Here is a 17,754-nt window from a genome sequence, read left to right as displayed (position 1 = left end):
TTATTTTGCAACTAATTAACAGCATAATCTTCTAAATTCAGCAAGTTAATTATCATTATTGTGGTCTTTGCAGCATCATCAGTCCTCGTGAAGTCTTGTCTCTCCACCCCCAGAGAATGTATGAAAATGAACTAGGTTGGGAGAGGGTCTGTTTCTTTAGAGTAGGCTCATTAGGTGTTTGCTGATTAGCTCGGCATGCAGAGAGGCAGGTCAGAAGAATTCTGCTGAACACAAGGTCCCATGCCGGGCTCAACCAAGCTAATATAGGTTTCTGAACATTTGCCAAGCTGCCCTCTGTCAACTCTCAGTAGAAACCCCCTGCAGAAAGCCTACTGGCTACCCACTGTGTTCAAGATATTTCTCAGTTTGTCACAAAAGGCTTTGTATTAAGGGTTCTCCAGAGTAGAACTTTGTTTAAACAAAGATTTTTAAATTTATTTTCTTAGGAAACTTCATGATTCACTCAGAATGTTTTACCCAACGTTTTTTGTCTGCATCCTCAAACTGCATGTTAATGACAAACATGCTACACAGCTTGAAGTAAACCATCCTTTTCTTTTTATATACACTGAAATCTGGAATTTCAGATTTTCCTCTCAAACAGATCAAAGACCCAATTCTGAAATAACGTAGCCCTCCCTTACAATACAGTATAACATATTTTTCCACATTGCCTACTGTACCTGCATGTGTTCTGGGCACCTCAAAAACACCCCCCCCCGCCCCCTCCAAAATCAACCTGCACCTGTAGTTTTACTTTTGTGTGTGATCTTAAGAGAGTACTTTATAACAATGGACACTGAGCCTGTGTGTGTGAAAACCCACAATTTGTGCAAATAGCACACTTCATACATGAACTGTAAAGCTGATCTTCCTACAAGACTCTTAGAATCAGCTGCACATGAGCTCCCAATGTGATGCTGTGACAAAAAGAGTGACTATGATGCTGGGATTCATAAACAGGAATCTCAAGCAGGATAGAGAGGTTATTTTACCTCTATATTTGGCACTTGTGCAACCGCTGATGAAATACTGTGTCCAGCTCTGGTACCCACAATTCAAAAGGATGCAGATAAGTTGGAGAGGGTTCAGAGAAGACCCACAAGGAAAGTTAAATGATGAGCGAACATGCCTTCTAGTGACAGAATTAAGGAGTTCAATCTATTTAGCTTAACAGATGGAATGTGAAGGGGTGACTTGATTACAGTGTGTAAGTATCTATATGGGAACAAATATTTAATAATGGATTCTTCAATATAGCAGAGAAAGATATAATATGAACCAGTGGCTGGACCATTGGACGTTGAACCATTGGAATAATTTACCAAGGGTCATGGTGGATTCGCCATCATCGACAATTTTTAAATCAAGATGGGATGTTTTTCTAAAAGATACGCTCCAGGAATTACATTAGGGAAGTTCTATGGGCTGTGTTACACAGGAGATCAGACTAGATTATCACAGTGGTCCCTTATGGCCTTGGAATCTATGGATCAACATTCCTATTAAAAGCGAACAATAAAAAATATTTTCAAAAGAATAAGAGCAACTGACACCTCATGCCTGACAACACTAGCATAGAGTAATGCAAGCTAACACTGTGTACATGAACATTCAACTCAAAAGAACTACATTAGAATGCCTGTTTCACCTACCTAAATTTAATATTGTATGCAGGGGCTTAAATGCAATACATATTACTATCTAACTTCATATCATTATGCTTCAGCATTTAAGCATACACGCAATTGTTCCTTATACAGTATATTTTTCACACAGTCTTACTGGAGAGTGCATCGCAACAAAATGATCAGAGCTAACCATTTTCCTATTTTCTGTCTCTCTGGGAATTTTTTATCCCTGTTCTTTTTTCTTTTCTCTCTCTCTCTCTATTTATTTTCTGGTTTATTTTCATGCTTTATCTTATTTTCTTGCTTCTGTGATTTCTCTCTTTCTCCCCACCCGAGGCAATTGTGTTCACAGTGTACTGTCTCCCTACAGGCTGCTTACAGACTGTAAGGTGACAGGCACTGATAGCGCAGACTAGAGGAGAGAAAACAGCAGCAAAGGAGACTGAACATGGCTCTGGCAGTAATAGCCTTACAACTCCCCTCACATGAGAAGCCAAGACTGTGCCACCCTGAAGGAGTCTGACATTCCCAGGTTGGGGATTCCATGAAAAACAAAACAAAAATCCAACTATTTAAATTATGTATTTACAAAGTTAATATGCAGTTGTGCTTGCACATTTGTTTTGTCAAATTTATACTGGTATGAAATTTGATTGCATAGGGGAAAAACCATCAGAAGAAAAACTATCCTGTAAGGTTAAACTTTTTTCCAGAATGTTAGCACCAGACATCTCAATGATACATCTTCAAAGACCAGATACACATTCTTTCAAGTCAAATCAAAAGAAGGCTGTAACTAAGAAAATATTTACAGATGTGCAATCCATGCACTGAAGGGAGACTCAAACACATGTGTGGAAGTGGAATACAGCTCAACCAACCAAATGACAGGCAAACCTGAATATTAAATTGGGCAACTTCAGGCTGGTAAGACTTTGAAATGTCTCTAGATAGCAGATTTAGAAATTGAACTGAGGCTTCAGGAGCCGCTCATACTTAAAAAGTAAAAAATGGGCAGAAAGACATTCTTTAGATGAATGCATGAGTGAAGGCTATATTTGGCATGTGAGACAGATTAGGTACCCTATCTCCAACAATTGTGGGATTTTTGTCTTCTAGGAAAGCCAAGATGAAATTTTAACCATGACTTATACCTATTATCAAAGAGCATCTTTGCTGACACATTTTTAACAACTGAAGTTTAAAACAAAATTTCAATTTATTTCAGTAAAGCTCACTCTTATGATTACCACAACAAATGGTGCTATATATGAGCTTTGCTACATACAAGCCATAAGGAAATAAATAGTTATTTATCAAAATATACAGTGGTTCTATGCTCTGGCTCACTCTAAAAAAGTATGCTAAACTAGCGTCAAATGGTAATAAATTATGCGTCCAACACCCATCTAAGGTTCTATTCCCTCCCTGCCCCCCTGGGAAAAATGGGAAAACAGAGTAAGGGTGGGATTTTCAGAAGCACCTGAGAGAGTTAGGTGCCTAACACGCATTGAAAGTTGACTCCAACTTAGCCATGTTGTCCTTCCCCATGAAAAATATTAGGAAAGTCAAGGGAGCTTGTAACAAATGGATGTAATTTCTGTTAACCATAGAAATGTAGGGCTGGAAGGGACCTCAAGAGGTCATCTAGTCAAAAATGTGTGTTAGAAATTAGGACTAACTGGTGGACAAAATAATAAGACTGACTATTCTGCCCATCACTCTCTTTCGGAGTCCTCAAAGAGAGACTTGTGGAGGGAAAAAGCTGGCTAATGTGACAATAACTGACTGAAAGATCAGAGAAGGGGAAGGAGCGAGCTTCACCATCATGAATGCCACTCTTACTATCTCCTGGGACTGCAGGATCTACTGTACCATCACTGGACCTTTGTCAACCTGATTCCAAGATGTCCTGACCAGACCCGGGCAAGAGAGGGACTTAGATGACATTGCCACCTCTACCAACTCCAGCTGAATCCCAAATACCACCTGGGATTTGAGACTTTAATCACACCACCCATTACTCCCTCTCCTATCTCTCGCCTTTTGCCTTCTGTTTAAAGAGAATCTGGCTTAGCTGACCAAGACTATATATTTTACAACACTGCTGTAAGCCTGTAACCCAGAAGAGGCAGATAAAAGCAATGCCCTAAACAGCTCAATGCTGCTACAAGTTTGCTAGGCCTTAGCACGACTAATAAAACAGTTTGCTGTTCCTTTGTTTTTCCAGCAGTGAGGCTGCAAGTGAAAGTCAACACTAGAGACAGAAGCTGCATTTTCCAAACACTCTAGCCCTTCTAAATTAACTTCTCTTTTCCCCAAAAGGACAGTTATTACCATCTTTAATACCATCTAATAGACTAAGTGGGTTTTCCTTCTAAAAACTCTCTCTTCAGCTAAAGGCAAAAGAACAAGGGATGTTAAAATAAAAGTCTTCCCCAATACTTTACATTTCAAATGCTTTACCAGTTTTTCCTTCCTTCTCTCTCTCTGTATCTTTAATAAAAGGTGAAAAATATTTTTTTAAAGGTGTGTTTGCCATGGACTAAGTAGGCTGTGGTATCTCTATACCAGACCCCAAACCTCCTTTAACACTCTCATGTTGAATACTGTCATATTAACGTCATTGACTCTTTGGGCTCATTTATTCCATCTAAATGAATACAAAAGACACCACTAGATACATCTTCCCAGTTTGACAGCGAAACATAACTTCTCTGAGTATGGTCTTTCAGCTGGTTGTGAGCTCACCTTATAGCAGGGGTCTCAAATACATGGCCCGTGGGCCGCATTTCCTGAAGCCCGCGCCTGCCCCCCCGGCCTACCTCCAGGGCAGGGGTGGGCAAACTACAGTTGCAGGATTGCCCCCCTCGAGCCCCGCACCACTCTGTGAAGCGGCTGGCATCACGTCCCTGCGGCCGGGGGAGGGGGGGTGAAAAGAGGGCTCCGTCCTTGTGTTGCCCTGTCTTCTAGGCACCGCCCCGCCCCCCCCGCAGCTCCCATTGTCCAGGAACCGCGGCCAATGGGAGCTTCGGAGGCGGTACCTGGAGGCGTGGCAAGCAGCATGCGGAGCCCTGCGTCTCCCCTCCCCCAGGGGCTGCAGGGACATGGTTCCCGCTACTTCCCGGAGCGGAGCGGGAGCGGGGCTGGCAGTCTGCCCTGCCCCTGGTCTGCACCGCTGCCACCCCAGAGCCCGAAGCCCTCCTGCACCCCGCTCCCCAACTCCCTGCCCTGAGCCCACTGCCTGCACCCTAACTCCCTGCCCTGAGCCTCCTGCTGCATCTCACATCCCTTCTGCACCCCACTCCCCTGCCCTGAACCCCCTCCCTGCACCCCAACCCGCCTGCCCTGAGCCCCCTGCCGCATCCCACACCCCTTCTGCACCCTGAGCCTCCTGCCCTGAGCCCCCCTGCTGCACCCCACACCCCAACCCCCTGCCCTGAGCCCCCTGCTGCACCCCACACCTCTTCTGCACCCTGAGCCTCCTGCCTGCACTCCAACCCCCTGCTGCACCTCAACTCCCTGCTCTGAGCTCCTGCCACACCCCTCATGCACCCTCTGGGGGCAGAGAGGGGATAGAGTTGGGGTGGGGACTTCAGGGAAGGGGCTGAAATGGGGGCAGGGAAGGGGTGGGAAGAGGCAGGGCCTCGTGGAAGGGGTGGAGTGGGGGCAGCGCGGTGTGTGCATCAGTGATGCATCCCTCAGGCCAATGAACTAGCCCTCATGTGGCCCTCATGGTCATTTGAGTTTGAGACCCCTGCCTTATAGTAATTTCACGTAAGCCACATCCCTAATTTGCTTATGAGAATGTCATATGCAACTGTGTCAAAAAATCTTACTGTGATTTTTAGTATCTCACATCTACTTCTCCCCATCCAGTAGGCCAGTAATCCCATCAAAGGAGGAAATTATATTGGTCTATGATTATTTGTTCCTGGCAAATCCATTTCTTATCCTATTATCTGCTAAGGGCTTTACAAACTGATTAATAAGTTGTTCCAGTATTTTTCCAGGTATCAAAGTTGGGCTGACTGGTCTACAATTTCCCAGACCCTCTTTGTTCCCTTTTTTAAAGGTATGTACTATGCTTGCCCTTCTCTAGTCCTCTGGGACCTCACCCATCTTCCATGAGTTCTCAAAGATGACTGCTAATGGTTCTGAGATTGCTTCAGTTAGGCCTTGTCTACACTACTGCAGCAAGTCTATCTAAGTTATGCTATTCCAGCTATGTGAATAATGTAGCTGGGGTTGACATAGCTTAGGTTGACTTACTGTGATGTGTACACCGCACTGCATCGATGGGAGATGCACTCCTGTCGACTTACCTTAATCATCTCATTCCAGTGGAGTACTGGAGTTAACCGGAGAGTGCTATGCGGTCGATTTAGCAGGTCTTCACTAGACCCGCTAAATCAACCTCCGCTGCATAGATCACAGCAGCGTTGATCCCTGGTAAGTATAGACATGACCTTAGTTTCTTAAGTACCCTAGGGTGAATTTCATCAGGCCCTGCAGACTTAAAAGGTAGTAATAAAGGTAATAATTGGAGATATACCAATCTCCTAGAACTGGAAGGGACCTTGAAAGGTCATCAAGTCCAGCCCCCTGCCTTCACTAGCAGGACCAATTTTTGTCCCAGATCCCTAAGTGGCCTCCTCAAGGATTGAACTCACAACCCTGGGTTTAGCAGGCCAATGCTCAAACCACTGAGCTATCCCATACATAGCTAAACATACAGCTAAACATACAGCTGACCTAAATATTTTTTAACCTGTTCTTTCCCTATTCTGGCTTGTGATCCTTCCCACTTCTTGTAAATATTAATTGTGTTGAGTATCTGGTCACAATTAATCTTTTTAGGTAAAACTGAAGCAATATGGGCATTAAATGTTTCAGAATTTCTTGATGTTACCATCTGTCCCTCACTAAATGGTGGATTTACACTTTCCTTCATCATTCTCTTGCTCTTAATGTATTTATAAAACCTCTTTTTATTGCCTTTTATGTCTTTTGCTAGGTGCCACTCATTTTGTCCCTACATGCTTATGCTATTCTTTTGTACTCATCCTTAGCAATCTGTCCACGTTTCCACTTTTTGTAGGATTCCTTTTAGTTTTTGGATCATGAAAGAACTCCTGATGCAACCGTATTGGCCGCTCACTAATCTTTCCTTCACATCAGGGTAGTTTGCTGTTGTGTCTTAAATGTTACAATGTTCATTATGCTCCCTGGTCTACTGATGATGGCAGAAGATGTTTCTCTGGTCGGAATGATAGTGCTAGTTTTGCTCAGGGGCAAAAAGTTAGGTCATCCCTGCAGGAAACTATGAACATGGTTGTCTCCTTTTGGGCAAGTTGTCATGTGTCTTGTCAAAGAAGAGGTTAGAGCCTCAACCACCACATCAATCTCTTCATCCTGAATTTCTGGAATAGTCAGAATGCCTCAACTGAGGCTACGTCTTCACTACCCGCCGTATCGGCAGGTAGCAATCAATTTCTCAGGGATCAATATATCGCGTCTCATCTAGACGCGATATATCGATCCCCAAACGCGCTCCTGTCGACTCCGGAACTCCACCAACCCGAACGGCGGTAGCGGAGTTGACATGGGGAGCCGCGGACGTCGATCCCGCACCGTGAGGACGGCAGGTAATTCGATCCAAGATACTTCGACTTCAGCTACGTTATTCACGTAGCTGAAGTTGCGTATCTTAGATCGATTTCCCCACCGTAGTGTAGACCAGCCCTGAGAGTACCTTACAATAATATTTTTTTCTATATAACTTACAGTAAAAGATGCAAGATACTCTATTAGAGATTAGAAATTTCAGGTTTTGCATTATAGAAGACAAAAGTTTAACCAATGACAGCTAAAGGCAAACAATAGATAACAGCCCTCCAAGACATTTACCAACTGTCAAGACATCATCCCTAGTTCAGCAGCCTATTTACTGTCACACTGAATGTCATGTATTCAGCAGACTGTTTTGACATTAGGTAGCCAGTTGTTTTAGCAAGTTGGACAACCAGTTGTCTTAGCAATTACGTAAAGTATGTATTTATGTTACATTCCCCTAGTGTAATATGAGAAAAATCCACAGCAATGAAATATGTCTACACATGACTAAGCTGTCTCTTACAATATCAATAAGAAAGTTCCAAATGAATTCGAAAATTCTACTTCCTTGTCTTCTAGTTAGTAACCATAGTGATATACTAAGAGAAATATGTAATAAGCCTAGAAATTGTGTTTAACCGATATTAATAGTATCTAGCTAATCCTGCTTATTAAATTTTATTGACAACCGGAGCATAGCATTTTTTAAAAAGGTATTTTCATCAACTTTGTTTATCATGGAAATATTAATCAAATATAATTAACTATTCTAAGCCCTCTGTTAAACTAACAGAGACCATAACAATTGATAAAAGTAAATTTAATTACTCTGACATTTGCAGAACTTAGAATGTATTGCACGTTACATTGCAGCAGTTTCATGTTTAACATATTTTTGCATGCAAGAATATATCAGAAAGACACAGAATTTGGTGTTGCAAATAAAGATTTAAATTCTGAAAATCAAATGGGAATTTTAAAAATTGGTAACCCGTGGTGCCTGTTCAAAATACTTTCTAACGTTCTTAGCTATTAGCCTATCCAATTTTTTGATGGAGAAATTTTTCTGTGAATATTAGGCTTCTTGTTTAGTTCTTTACACTTTAATAGAAATAACATTTTTTTCATTTTTGTGAATATACACTATATAAAGCGCAACTAATATACACAATTCTGATATATTCTGCCCATTCCTTATCCATAGAGACAAGAAAGAAAAGAAGAAATATGGTGAGTATGCTTTTACCATCCCATTTAAAGAAGATAAGCAAACACTGAAGTGCACATATTAGCGTCTAATGAGAAAACTAATGAGACTTAAATTTTAAGTCTCGCAATCTGTTTTTCTTTATGCTATTTTTGTGCCGTCTCTATAAGTGATTGCTTTTTCCTATGTGAAATCAAAAGCTTTTACCACTTGTATTTTTTCATATATAAAAATAAAGCATATTACTGCATGATTTATTCTTACTCTTAAGAATCTAATTTCTTGCCCAACTAAACAAAAATGATTTGGACCTCTAGTCTTGAAGTTCTAATAGATTCCACATAGTGAAATTCTGTGAATAGGAGTCTTTTGATCCTGTGGAATACGTCAGGTGAGGAAATAGAATTCTTGTTCTTATCTGATCCCCATTTTTTATATTAATCTTTTCCCAGAATTAAGATAAATACATTTTCTCAGAAGGCAGTTACAATTATTTCTTTTCCTGACTCTGAAAATGAAGGACTCCTTTTTCAATCCCTCTGAAGGATGAGAGTGGGGACTGAGGAGAAAAAGCCCTTAGTACTGTCCTCCCATTTCTTGCAGCACTTCAAAAGCCAACTCACCAAAGACAGCAGAGATAGGAGAGTAGCTCTGACTGTAGCAGGCAGCTCTACTCAGAGTTCACTGGTGGCCAACGCACTCCTGAGAGTGGTTGTATCATTTTGGGAAAAGGGTTTCTGTGTGTCCAACAGCCTCATCTCACACAGACAGATATCTGATGTGGAAAGGGTCCTTGCCCATCTCTGGGGGTACCCTTGCACCCTTCCTCACTACTGAATATGCTAGGGTTTGGAGTGGAGGCCAAAAAGATAGTTCACTGACTGAGGGCCTGCCCAACCTTCTCCCCACATTAATAAAGGATTTTAAGGAATTCATCTCTCTAGGCAGTCCATCATTCCCTCCTGCCAGCTATATATACGGTCTCAAAGTGGCTTCTGCAGCTGTAGCAACTAGGCTGCCTGCTCCTGCTGCTGCCATGAAAGTGCCCTAGCAAGGTGCTATTTCCCCTAAATTCCCCCTACTGCTTCACATTTAAAAATATTTTTATCTACTTACTGCTCCTGATTCTCCTCTTAATTTTTTAAATACAAATAAACGAGTGTCAGGGATAATGCCATACTAATCTAAGTTAAATGCACATAATCTACAAGACAGATTCACTTTGTGGAGCTCTTCTAGGGATGCACATGGGGGGACATTTATTTAATTTTTCTGTCATATATTTCCCATTCCATTTTACAAGAACAGATGGAATGAAGAAAAGTTAGATAAAAAAAGCATTGAAGCAACTAGCTAACAAATTGGACAAGATACACATTTTTACTGGAAGTGATTAAAGTTTAAGCTATAATTATTATGATCCTGCTAATGTACATTTATATAACTGATTCTTTTCTTTACCCTTTTTGGTTATCTTAATAAACCAACTTTTTATGTTCATCATTCTAAACCCTATCAAGTTACATGCCTGAAAGAAAAGACCATAAGCAGCTGGGAATATTAACACGTGTGTTGTCATGTAAAGCCTGTTTTTTATTCCTATAGTCTTTTCTGCTAAGAAGCTTCACACCGTTTTGGTATGGGCTTACCTCTGTAGTTCTTCAATTTTGCTTCTATTAGCAGGCAAGGTTCACTACTGAAGTGATATTAAGCCTGTGTCTCCTCCGTCTCCTAAAGCCACATATACGCCTACCCTTCATCATGAGGAGTGAGACTGAGCTTACAGTTAAAAAACTGGTCTTCTTCAGAGTACATTTAACCGGTGCTGCTAAATTCATAAATGTGTTTTAGTCCCGGTGCTAACAATCATACAATAATCTAAAATTACCATAAAACCAAAACACATTGATAGCTCTAATTTTCTAGCATTGAAATCCCAGCACAGAGCTCATCTTCTGTAAGATCAAAATCTGTAGAAAATAAAATGTATACTGCACGATAACAATTACTAAGTCAAACAACTACATCTGTAATAAAACCTAATTATTAATGACATAACATTTTTTTCAGATTAACCTTCTTGAAGATCAATGGAATTCTAACTTACCAATTTTGCCTCTGACTGCACTGGCTGTGGGGAGGAGGGCCCTGGAATTCCTGGGATACTAGGCACCATGGTGACAGGTCTAACAAGCTGACCAGGAAAGTCGTAAAAATGAAAAACAATCTTTGAGTATTCCAGCATAATACAAATTATATGATTGCATTGCCCACTAGAACCAAAACAGCTACCAAAATCTGTAAAACTAAGTTCTAAAGCTTAAGGTATATCAGTACTTTAATTACTCTGAAAGGGTAAAAAGCTATTTCTAACCATTTAAGTAATATTTGGAATGATAAAGATATACTATTCTAATAAGTATTCAGAGCACAAATTATAATAGTTGCCAAAAATATGTATCACACCATAGTAAATCAAGTCCAACTTTTTTTTTGTAAAATGTCAGTGTTTGAAATAAAAAAAAATTTATGCAAGTTTGCATTATTTTAAAATTAAGAATGTATAATAGGTCATGTGTAAACTTACTGGAACTGCAGCAGGGACATGAACATTAGAATTTGTGATTGAGGCAGGAATAGCAACAGGCATAGTTTGTCCATTAGGAAGATGTAACAGCAGAGGGAAAGGACCTGGTACTGGTCTAGGAAAAACAAAGAGGAGGAAATATTTTAAAAGGACACAAATACACAGCAGAATTGAAAGATACTGACATTTCTTATTACAAAGTTTGATACATTATTAATTTGGTTTAACCCTGTCCAAACCTAATACAGCTTAAACTATTTGCCAATTTAACAAGGTATCAATAATATCCACGTTCTGTACATTTAACAGTAATTCTGTTTGACATAACTGTGTCTCACAGTTATAATGTAAACTCACTGTACTGTTGGAGAATATGGAGCTGCAGGCCTCATTGTTTATTAAATTGCAGAAAAAAAGTGATCAAAAATACTTTGTAAACTAGAAAAAATCTTTTTAGAAAACTGCAATAAAATATTTTACTATCACATATAACTTACACTATTGGCCTGTTGGAGGATGGAGCCTGGGTAATGACAGTGCTAGAAGTTGGTGAAGGTATTGCTTGCTGAATAATAACACTTGAGTCAGAACTTGTTAGCAATACATTAGGAACCTGCAGTGATGCTGGACGAACTATTGTTGATGTAGGCTGTGCAGTCTGCTGAAGTGACACTTCCTATGGGAAAAATGAAAATTAACCATTGAAATTACAGACCATGAATAAAGATTGTGCAGTGAACATAGATTAAAGAGAAAAAAATCAGCAATCTTTGTAACGTTTACACAACTTACAGACTGATGGAGTGGAATGAATTACGCTGTTTTAAAAAACTGAGTAAATTCGCCAAAAATATAGGCTCAATAATTAATGCTGTGACAAACAAAATCAAGAAATGCATCTGTTCGTCACAATTTTAGGACAAATTCAAGACCAGTTTGCTGAGCTATGAGACATACTGCTCCAATATGCTGTCAGGGTTTGTATTAGTAAGTCCAATAGATACAGGGGAAAAAAAATTGACAATCAGTATTATGCTACCGGTTGCATCAGTTCTTGGTAAACAGACCTTTTCAATATGCCCTGACATACAGCAAACAGAAATATAAATGAATATTTCTTTTAGGTTTATATAACAGCTGAAACAAAAGGACCATTGGAGTCAGTAAGAATCAAAAAACTTTGTACATTTGTTACTCTTTTTAAAAACTAATTTCTCTTATTTAACTAAGACCCTATCTTTTGAAAAAATACTCACAGAATTTTACAGTTCTTTCAGTCTTTCAAGATGCTTAGAAATACCCTCACCTACATTTTGACTGAATCTTAAAGAAAGATTTGAGCACAGAAGATAGATCACTGTGCTCGTAAACTAGGCAAGTAACAGAACTGACTGAGGATGTGATGTCATAATCCTGAAACTGGCAATCAATTAGGATTCAATGAAAATATTAAACAAGCATTTAGCACGTCTATACATACCTTCCATCTGAAGACCCCAAAGCACTTCACAAAAGTTAATGAAACAAGGAATTACCTTTAACATGGGACCCTGTATACTGTGCTATAAACTTTACCTACTGTACACGGCAACTAGCCCCCAACCAAAATTAATGAGAGAGCACTGCATGATGCAGTAAACTGGAAATTATATGGTAATGTTTGTTATTGCTAAATTCAATAATCTTTAATTGTACTGAAATAGAATATAAATACTTCATAAAATGAAAACACATAATAAATGCATTCTCTGGACAGGGCAGCTGAGCAGTTAACCAAACCAGGACAGGGCTAAGATGAAAACCCGTTAGCTGCGACTAAAATCAAGATCAGATAAAAGTGATATTTGTGGGTTGGAGAAAGAGATTATTATCTCCAACGACTGAGGAAGCATGCCCACTGTTTGTTCCTTATTAGATCCTCTATTGCTCTTGGAGGTACATACAAGTAGCAGCAGAAGAGCACTTTATCTGGACTTGGCTTTTATCTTTCCTTTTGGATGCAGGCCTTTCCAGTTACCTATGCCTTTGTTAGATTTGACTGCTGCTGTACTCAGGACTACACTTTAAAACTATGAAAAAAAACCCTTCAATTAGTACAGATTTCAACTGCCCACTTATTAAATAGTATTTCACTTAGGGAACATATTACACCTGTGCCCTATAGGCTGCACTGGCTTCCACTTGATTTCTGAATGACGCTTATGTTGTAGATTTGGACTGATAATGCCCTGAATAGTTAGGGACCTTGCTGCCCTAAAGACTACTTCTCTTTCTATGGTGCCTTTTGAATTCAGAAGTGGTCAAACTGGGAGCATTTCTAGTTTAAATAGGAGTGGACTGGCAGCAGGGCTTTTTCAATAAAGAGACCTTCAGCTTTGAAACTTGCACCTCACCAAAGAGCAAAACACAACCTGCATTTGTTGCATGGCTCATCAGTTCTCCCAGATTTTGAACAAAGGCGTGAAGTATTTCATTGTGGGAAACCGGGGGAGAACTGCAGCAGAAGAAATCTGCTCTGTAGATCTCCTAAAGGGTAACCTTGTTCAGATTAAGTTTAGGAGCTGTGCAGAAGGAGAATGTGGCTGCTATGAAGAGCTCATAAGTGCTGCAAGAGTGGAGCTGTGATCCTGAGCAGTTTACAAGCACCAGATGGCAGTATATTCCTCCTGTAAGTCTTCTTTACCAAAGGTAATGCAACTGCTTCAGCTGCTTTGCCCATTCAGCTGCAAGAAAAGGTCTGGTGGCTCAGGTCACACTCTCATCCTTGATGCACTGAATCATGAAAGATATCCCTTCTCTCTGCCTCCCACTCTGTCCTTTTAATACCAGAAGTATAATAGCCAGCAAAGAAACACATTTGTTTCCCCTTTGGGAAAGAGGAGGACTAAAAAGCAAGCAGAACCTAAGAAGGCAGGCAGAATGTCAGGTTGATAGCAGGAAAATGGACATTTTGTGAATTCATATGGTATCCTGGCAAAACAAACAAAAAAAGGTAAACTATGTGGTGATTTGTACAGTCACAATCACATTATCTAGGCCAGGATTAGGGTTGTGCTGCTGGGATGGTGCTGGTGCAGGTGATCAGTGCCCCCTCATCTGTCAAGGCATTTATCAACAAGAAAGAAAAAAAATCACAAAGCAGTCCCTAAACCTGTGACTTTTACTAACTTTACCAATATCGCGCCATGATTTTTTGATAAAAAAGATGTGACAAATCTGCAGCCCTATTTATGATGTATAAAGATGCTCTTTTTTTAAAAAGTTGTTTTTCTTATAAACAGAACAGGAAAGTCACGGACTAAATGAAGAAAAGTGAGTGAAGTGATCTGTATAAGAGAATGCCTATCAAACTGAAAAGTAAGATCTACAATATGGTAATTGGGTCAGCACTTTTGTCTGATTTGGAGTGCTGGACACTGAGGAAGAGCCAGAAGCAGTTCTTTAATACAGTGGAAATTAGTGTTAAGATGAATGCTTGGAGTTATAAGGATGGACCATGTTTGGAATGTACAATTTGAGGAAGTATGAAGGTGGTACCAATTATAGAAAAGCTAAGGGAATCCAGGCTTAGATGGTTTATTTTCATATGCCAACATTGGAGGAATACATAGGAAACAGGATGTTAAACTGAAAAGTGGAAGGTGGGAGAAGGGCTTTAAGATCTGAAACTAGATAGATGGATGTTTTACAAAAGGATATAATTAGCTGCGGTGTTTCCGAGGAACTGCTTCAAGACAGGCTGGAATGGAGAAGGACTCAAAGAGCAGAACCCATGTAGATGAGAGTAAGACAAGAAGAAGAAATATCAGGAAAAATCTGTTCTCTCCTAAATTTGTTGGAGGACCAGTGGGAAGAATAAAGGATGTTTATTTTAAGCAAAATTTACCTGAAGGGTTGAAGGTTTTGAATCTTTATGACTACCATCACTGTACAATCAACAATTAGGTCACCAAAGCAATTCTAGTAAATATATACAAAACTAAATACATTGCTGTGAATGTTCTTTATAAAAATGTTTTGAAACCAGAAAAATAAGTTCCTGACCTTTTCATCATTGGTAGTGGACTCTGGATGAGGTAAAGGACTATCCTGATGAGTTGTCTCCACAACTGAAGGCTCTTCAGTTTTATTTCTTATGATTGGTGTTGCAAGAGGAGATAGGTCTAGAGGCATCTAAAAGAGTAAACATGCAAGTAAACCTGTTAGCCACTCAAATTATAATATGTAAAATTATAATATGTAAAAACAAAATAAGCTGCTGGGGAAAGTATCAGCCCTAAGGAGTAGAGGCTCTGTTCTCAAGGAGCACAGGCCATCTAAAGCAGAGCCAGCTCATTAAGCTACCCCATCATTCCCACTTCTACATGACCTTCAGTCCCTTGGGCAAATGTCTGGTTCCTCTCCTTTCAAGTCCTCAGGCCAGCCAAAGTACAGGCCAATCCCTGTAAGTTCTGTAGGAGAAGTGTTCCTTTCCTGAAAACCTTAGGAAGTTAACAGCTGGGAATGGAGCCTAAGGTATTCTGCTTCATAAGATAGCCATATTCTCCAGAAAGCCCCTTGTCCCTGCCTTGTATTACTTTCAGTCCTTTGGGCTTCTGCATGGCCTGTTCTTCTATACTCTGAATGCGACAGCTGGCCCTGCCAATTCTAACAACTTGAGAATGAGGACAATTGCGACCATTTAATCACACTGTATTGGGATCCTGGTCTGTAATTGATTACATTTTCAATTCAATCATAAGTAGCCAGTAATGGAGAACTCTCAAAAAATCACAAATACCACTTTACCACATAACATGCTAAAATTTTAAATTATATCGCTAAGAATAAAGTTTAAACTTTGAAAGCACGTTAAGTCTCAAAATAAATGGAAGCCTAAGGAGGAAATCTCAACCTAGGGCAAAACTTAAAAAAAAAAAAAAAAAAACCCAAAACACACAAGACTCATTTTTCTTTCCCAGTAATTTTCTCTGTCTTCTTTAGTGTGATTGCAGATTTGTTCTGAATAACTGCTCTCCATCACAACCTAACTTCTACTTTATTTTGAACTCACACCATGAAGTTACATTACAATGCTTATTAAATTTTATTGTTACCAAGCAAATGATTATAATCACAAGTGTGACAGCAAAACCTTAATTTCCAAAAGCTACAAGGGACAAAACGTTATCAAACAAATATATTGAATAATTATTGAAAGAGACAAAATTGTTTAAAAAGAGAATGGGAAAAATACATATAATTGCTCAAATGGCTTCACTTTGTTAAAATCTGACAGAATAACTTTTAAAAGGCATGAGAACTACATCTGGAATTCCTTTAAAAATATCTTTTAACTAATATCACTGATACTGGTTAAAGAAAAAGTAAGTCCAGAGTATTTAGCCACTGACTCACATATTGCAAACTAGCCCATCTGCCAAAATACCTTAGAGGAAAATAATTCTCTCGAGAAAGATTTTTACCTTTCATTATACTCTATCTGGTTCTTTCAAGAGACAATCAAACTTCATTAAAGAGAGAGAAAATTGTTTAGGAGTGCCCATTCTCCCTATACTCTTCCAGAACATGGAAGTTAAAAGCCAGAAACTAAAACCTCTGAAAACCAGAAAATGCAGTTAAATAACTCCTCCCACATGATACTCCCTATTAACCCCATTCTCCTTTGATCACTGCTCTTAGGAGTCACTCAGGGAGATCACAGTACAATATCCCTCCCTAAGACATGAAGGTCAGATGGGAGGATGAGGAGCAGTGTTGAAGAAACTGCAAAGAAGTTTTAAAAATTCTTTGATCCTTGTAGCCTCCTGAGATGTAGCACTATTGAGCCTGCAAGTACTCACAGGCTCAATAGTGCTACATATAATGGTGTGGGAAACATATTAGTGGGAGTCATCATTTGGAGCTGTGTTGGGCACACAGAAAATGGCAGGTGACAGATTTTTTTAGGGCTTGGTAAGTTTCTATTATATTCCTGGGGTCTCTGCTATCTCCACAGAGACAAAGAAAACTAAAGATGTGATCCTGCATACCTTTGTACATTTGAATAACTATATTTATATGAGTAAAGTTTTTCACATTGACAAGTGTTTGTAGGTTTGGGCCCTAAGCATTTATAAATGGGAAGGAATTAAAATGAAAGACAACACATCTAAATGTATTTAAATAAAGTTCACTAGAAATGGATTCAATTCAAGTTTACACAAAAATTCAATTTGTACAATAAGAACAAGTGTGGCGGTTTTGGTTGTTATCAACATTTGTCTTTCAAGTGGGATTTGTCTGTCAAAGATTTAAACGTCACTTTAACTGAAGTTAAAATAGTAAAATCTGTTCTCAAACCATACTTCACTTTTAGTTGCTGAATTTGATTATCACTGTTTAACTCATTACTAATATTCAGTTGTTAAAATAATGTGTACATTGTTAAAGTGTTGTCTAATCTGTATACCTGAAAAACAATTTAAGTATAAGAGTTATTCCTTCCACCTGATTTTTATTTATATATTTTTCCCCTCGTAAGAACTGGGTTCCTTTTAGAATGATTTACTCATTTAGGGCCTCATCAAAAGCCCACTGGAGTCAATGGAAAGGTGCCCATTCACTTTAATAAACTGTGGATCGGGCCTTTAAATAATTAAAAAAACAGTAAAGCCAATTAAAGCCACATTGTGTAAAATGAAGCAGGTGTGTTAGTCTTTGCAGAATTGGGG

At 39.3% G+C, this 17,754-nt stretch overlaps 1 protein-coding gene across 7 annotated transcripts in view; it reads right to left on the bottom strand.

Annotated features, from left to right (window-relative positions):
* Window positions 1-17,754, bottom strand: part of ATF2 (activating transcription factor 2) — a 91,821-nt gene that overhangs the window by 42,435 nt on the left and 31,632 nt on the right. For all 7 annotated transcript variants that reach the window (XM_039495865.1, XM_039495866.1, XM_039495867.1 and 4 more), the window contains 4 exons: window positions 15,086-15,214; window positions 11,539-11,717; window positions 11,042-11,156; window positions 10,562-10,648 (listed from right to left, as the gene is read on the bottom strand). In XM_039495865.1, coding sequence (XP_039351799.1) covers window positions 10,562-10,648; window positions 11,042-11,156; window positions 11,539-11,717; window positions 15,086-15,214 — 510 coding nt within the window. The remainder of the gene's footprint in view (window positions 1-10,561; window positions 10,649-11,041; window positions 11,157-11,538; window positions 11,718-15,085; window positions 15,215-17,754) is intronic.

The sequence above is a fragment of the Mauremys reevesii genome, linkage group 11 (assembly GCF_016161935.1).
Source record: "Mauremys reevesii isolate NIE-2019 linkage group 11, ASM1616193v1, whole genome shotgun sequence".
Taxonomy (NCBI): domain Eukaryota; kingdom Metazoa; phylum Chordata; order Testudines; family Geoemydidae; genus Mauremys; species Mauremys reevesii.
Note: the sequence above shows the minus strand (reverse complement) of the source record. Positions and strands in the feature narration are given on the sequence as shown.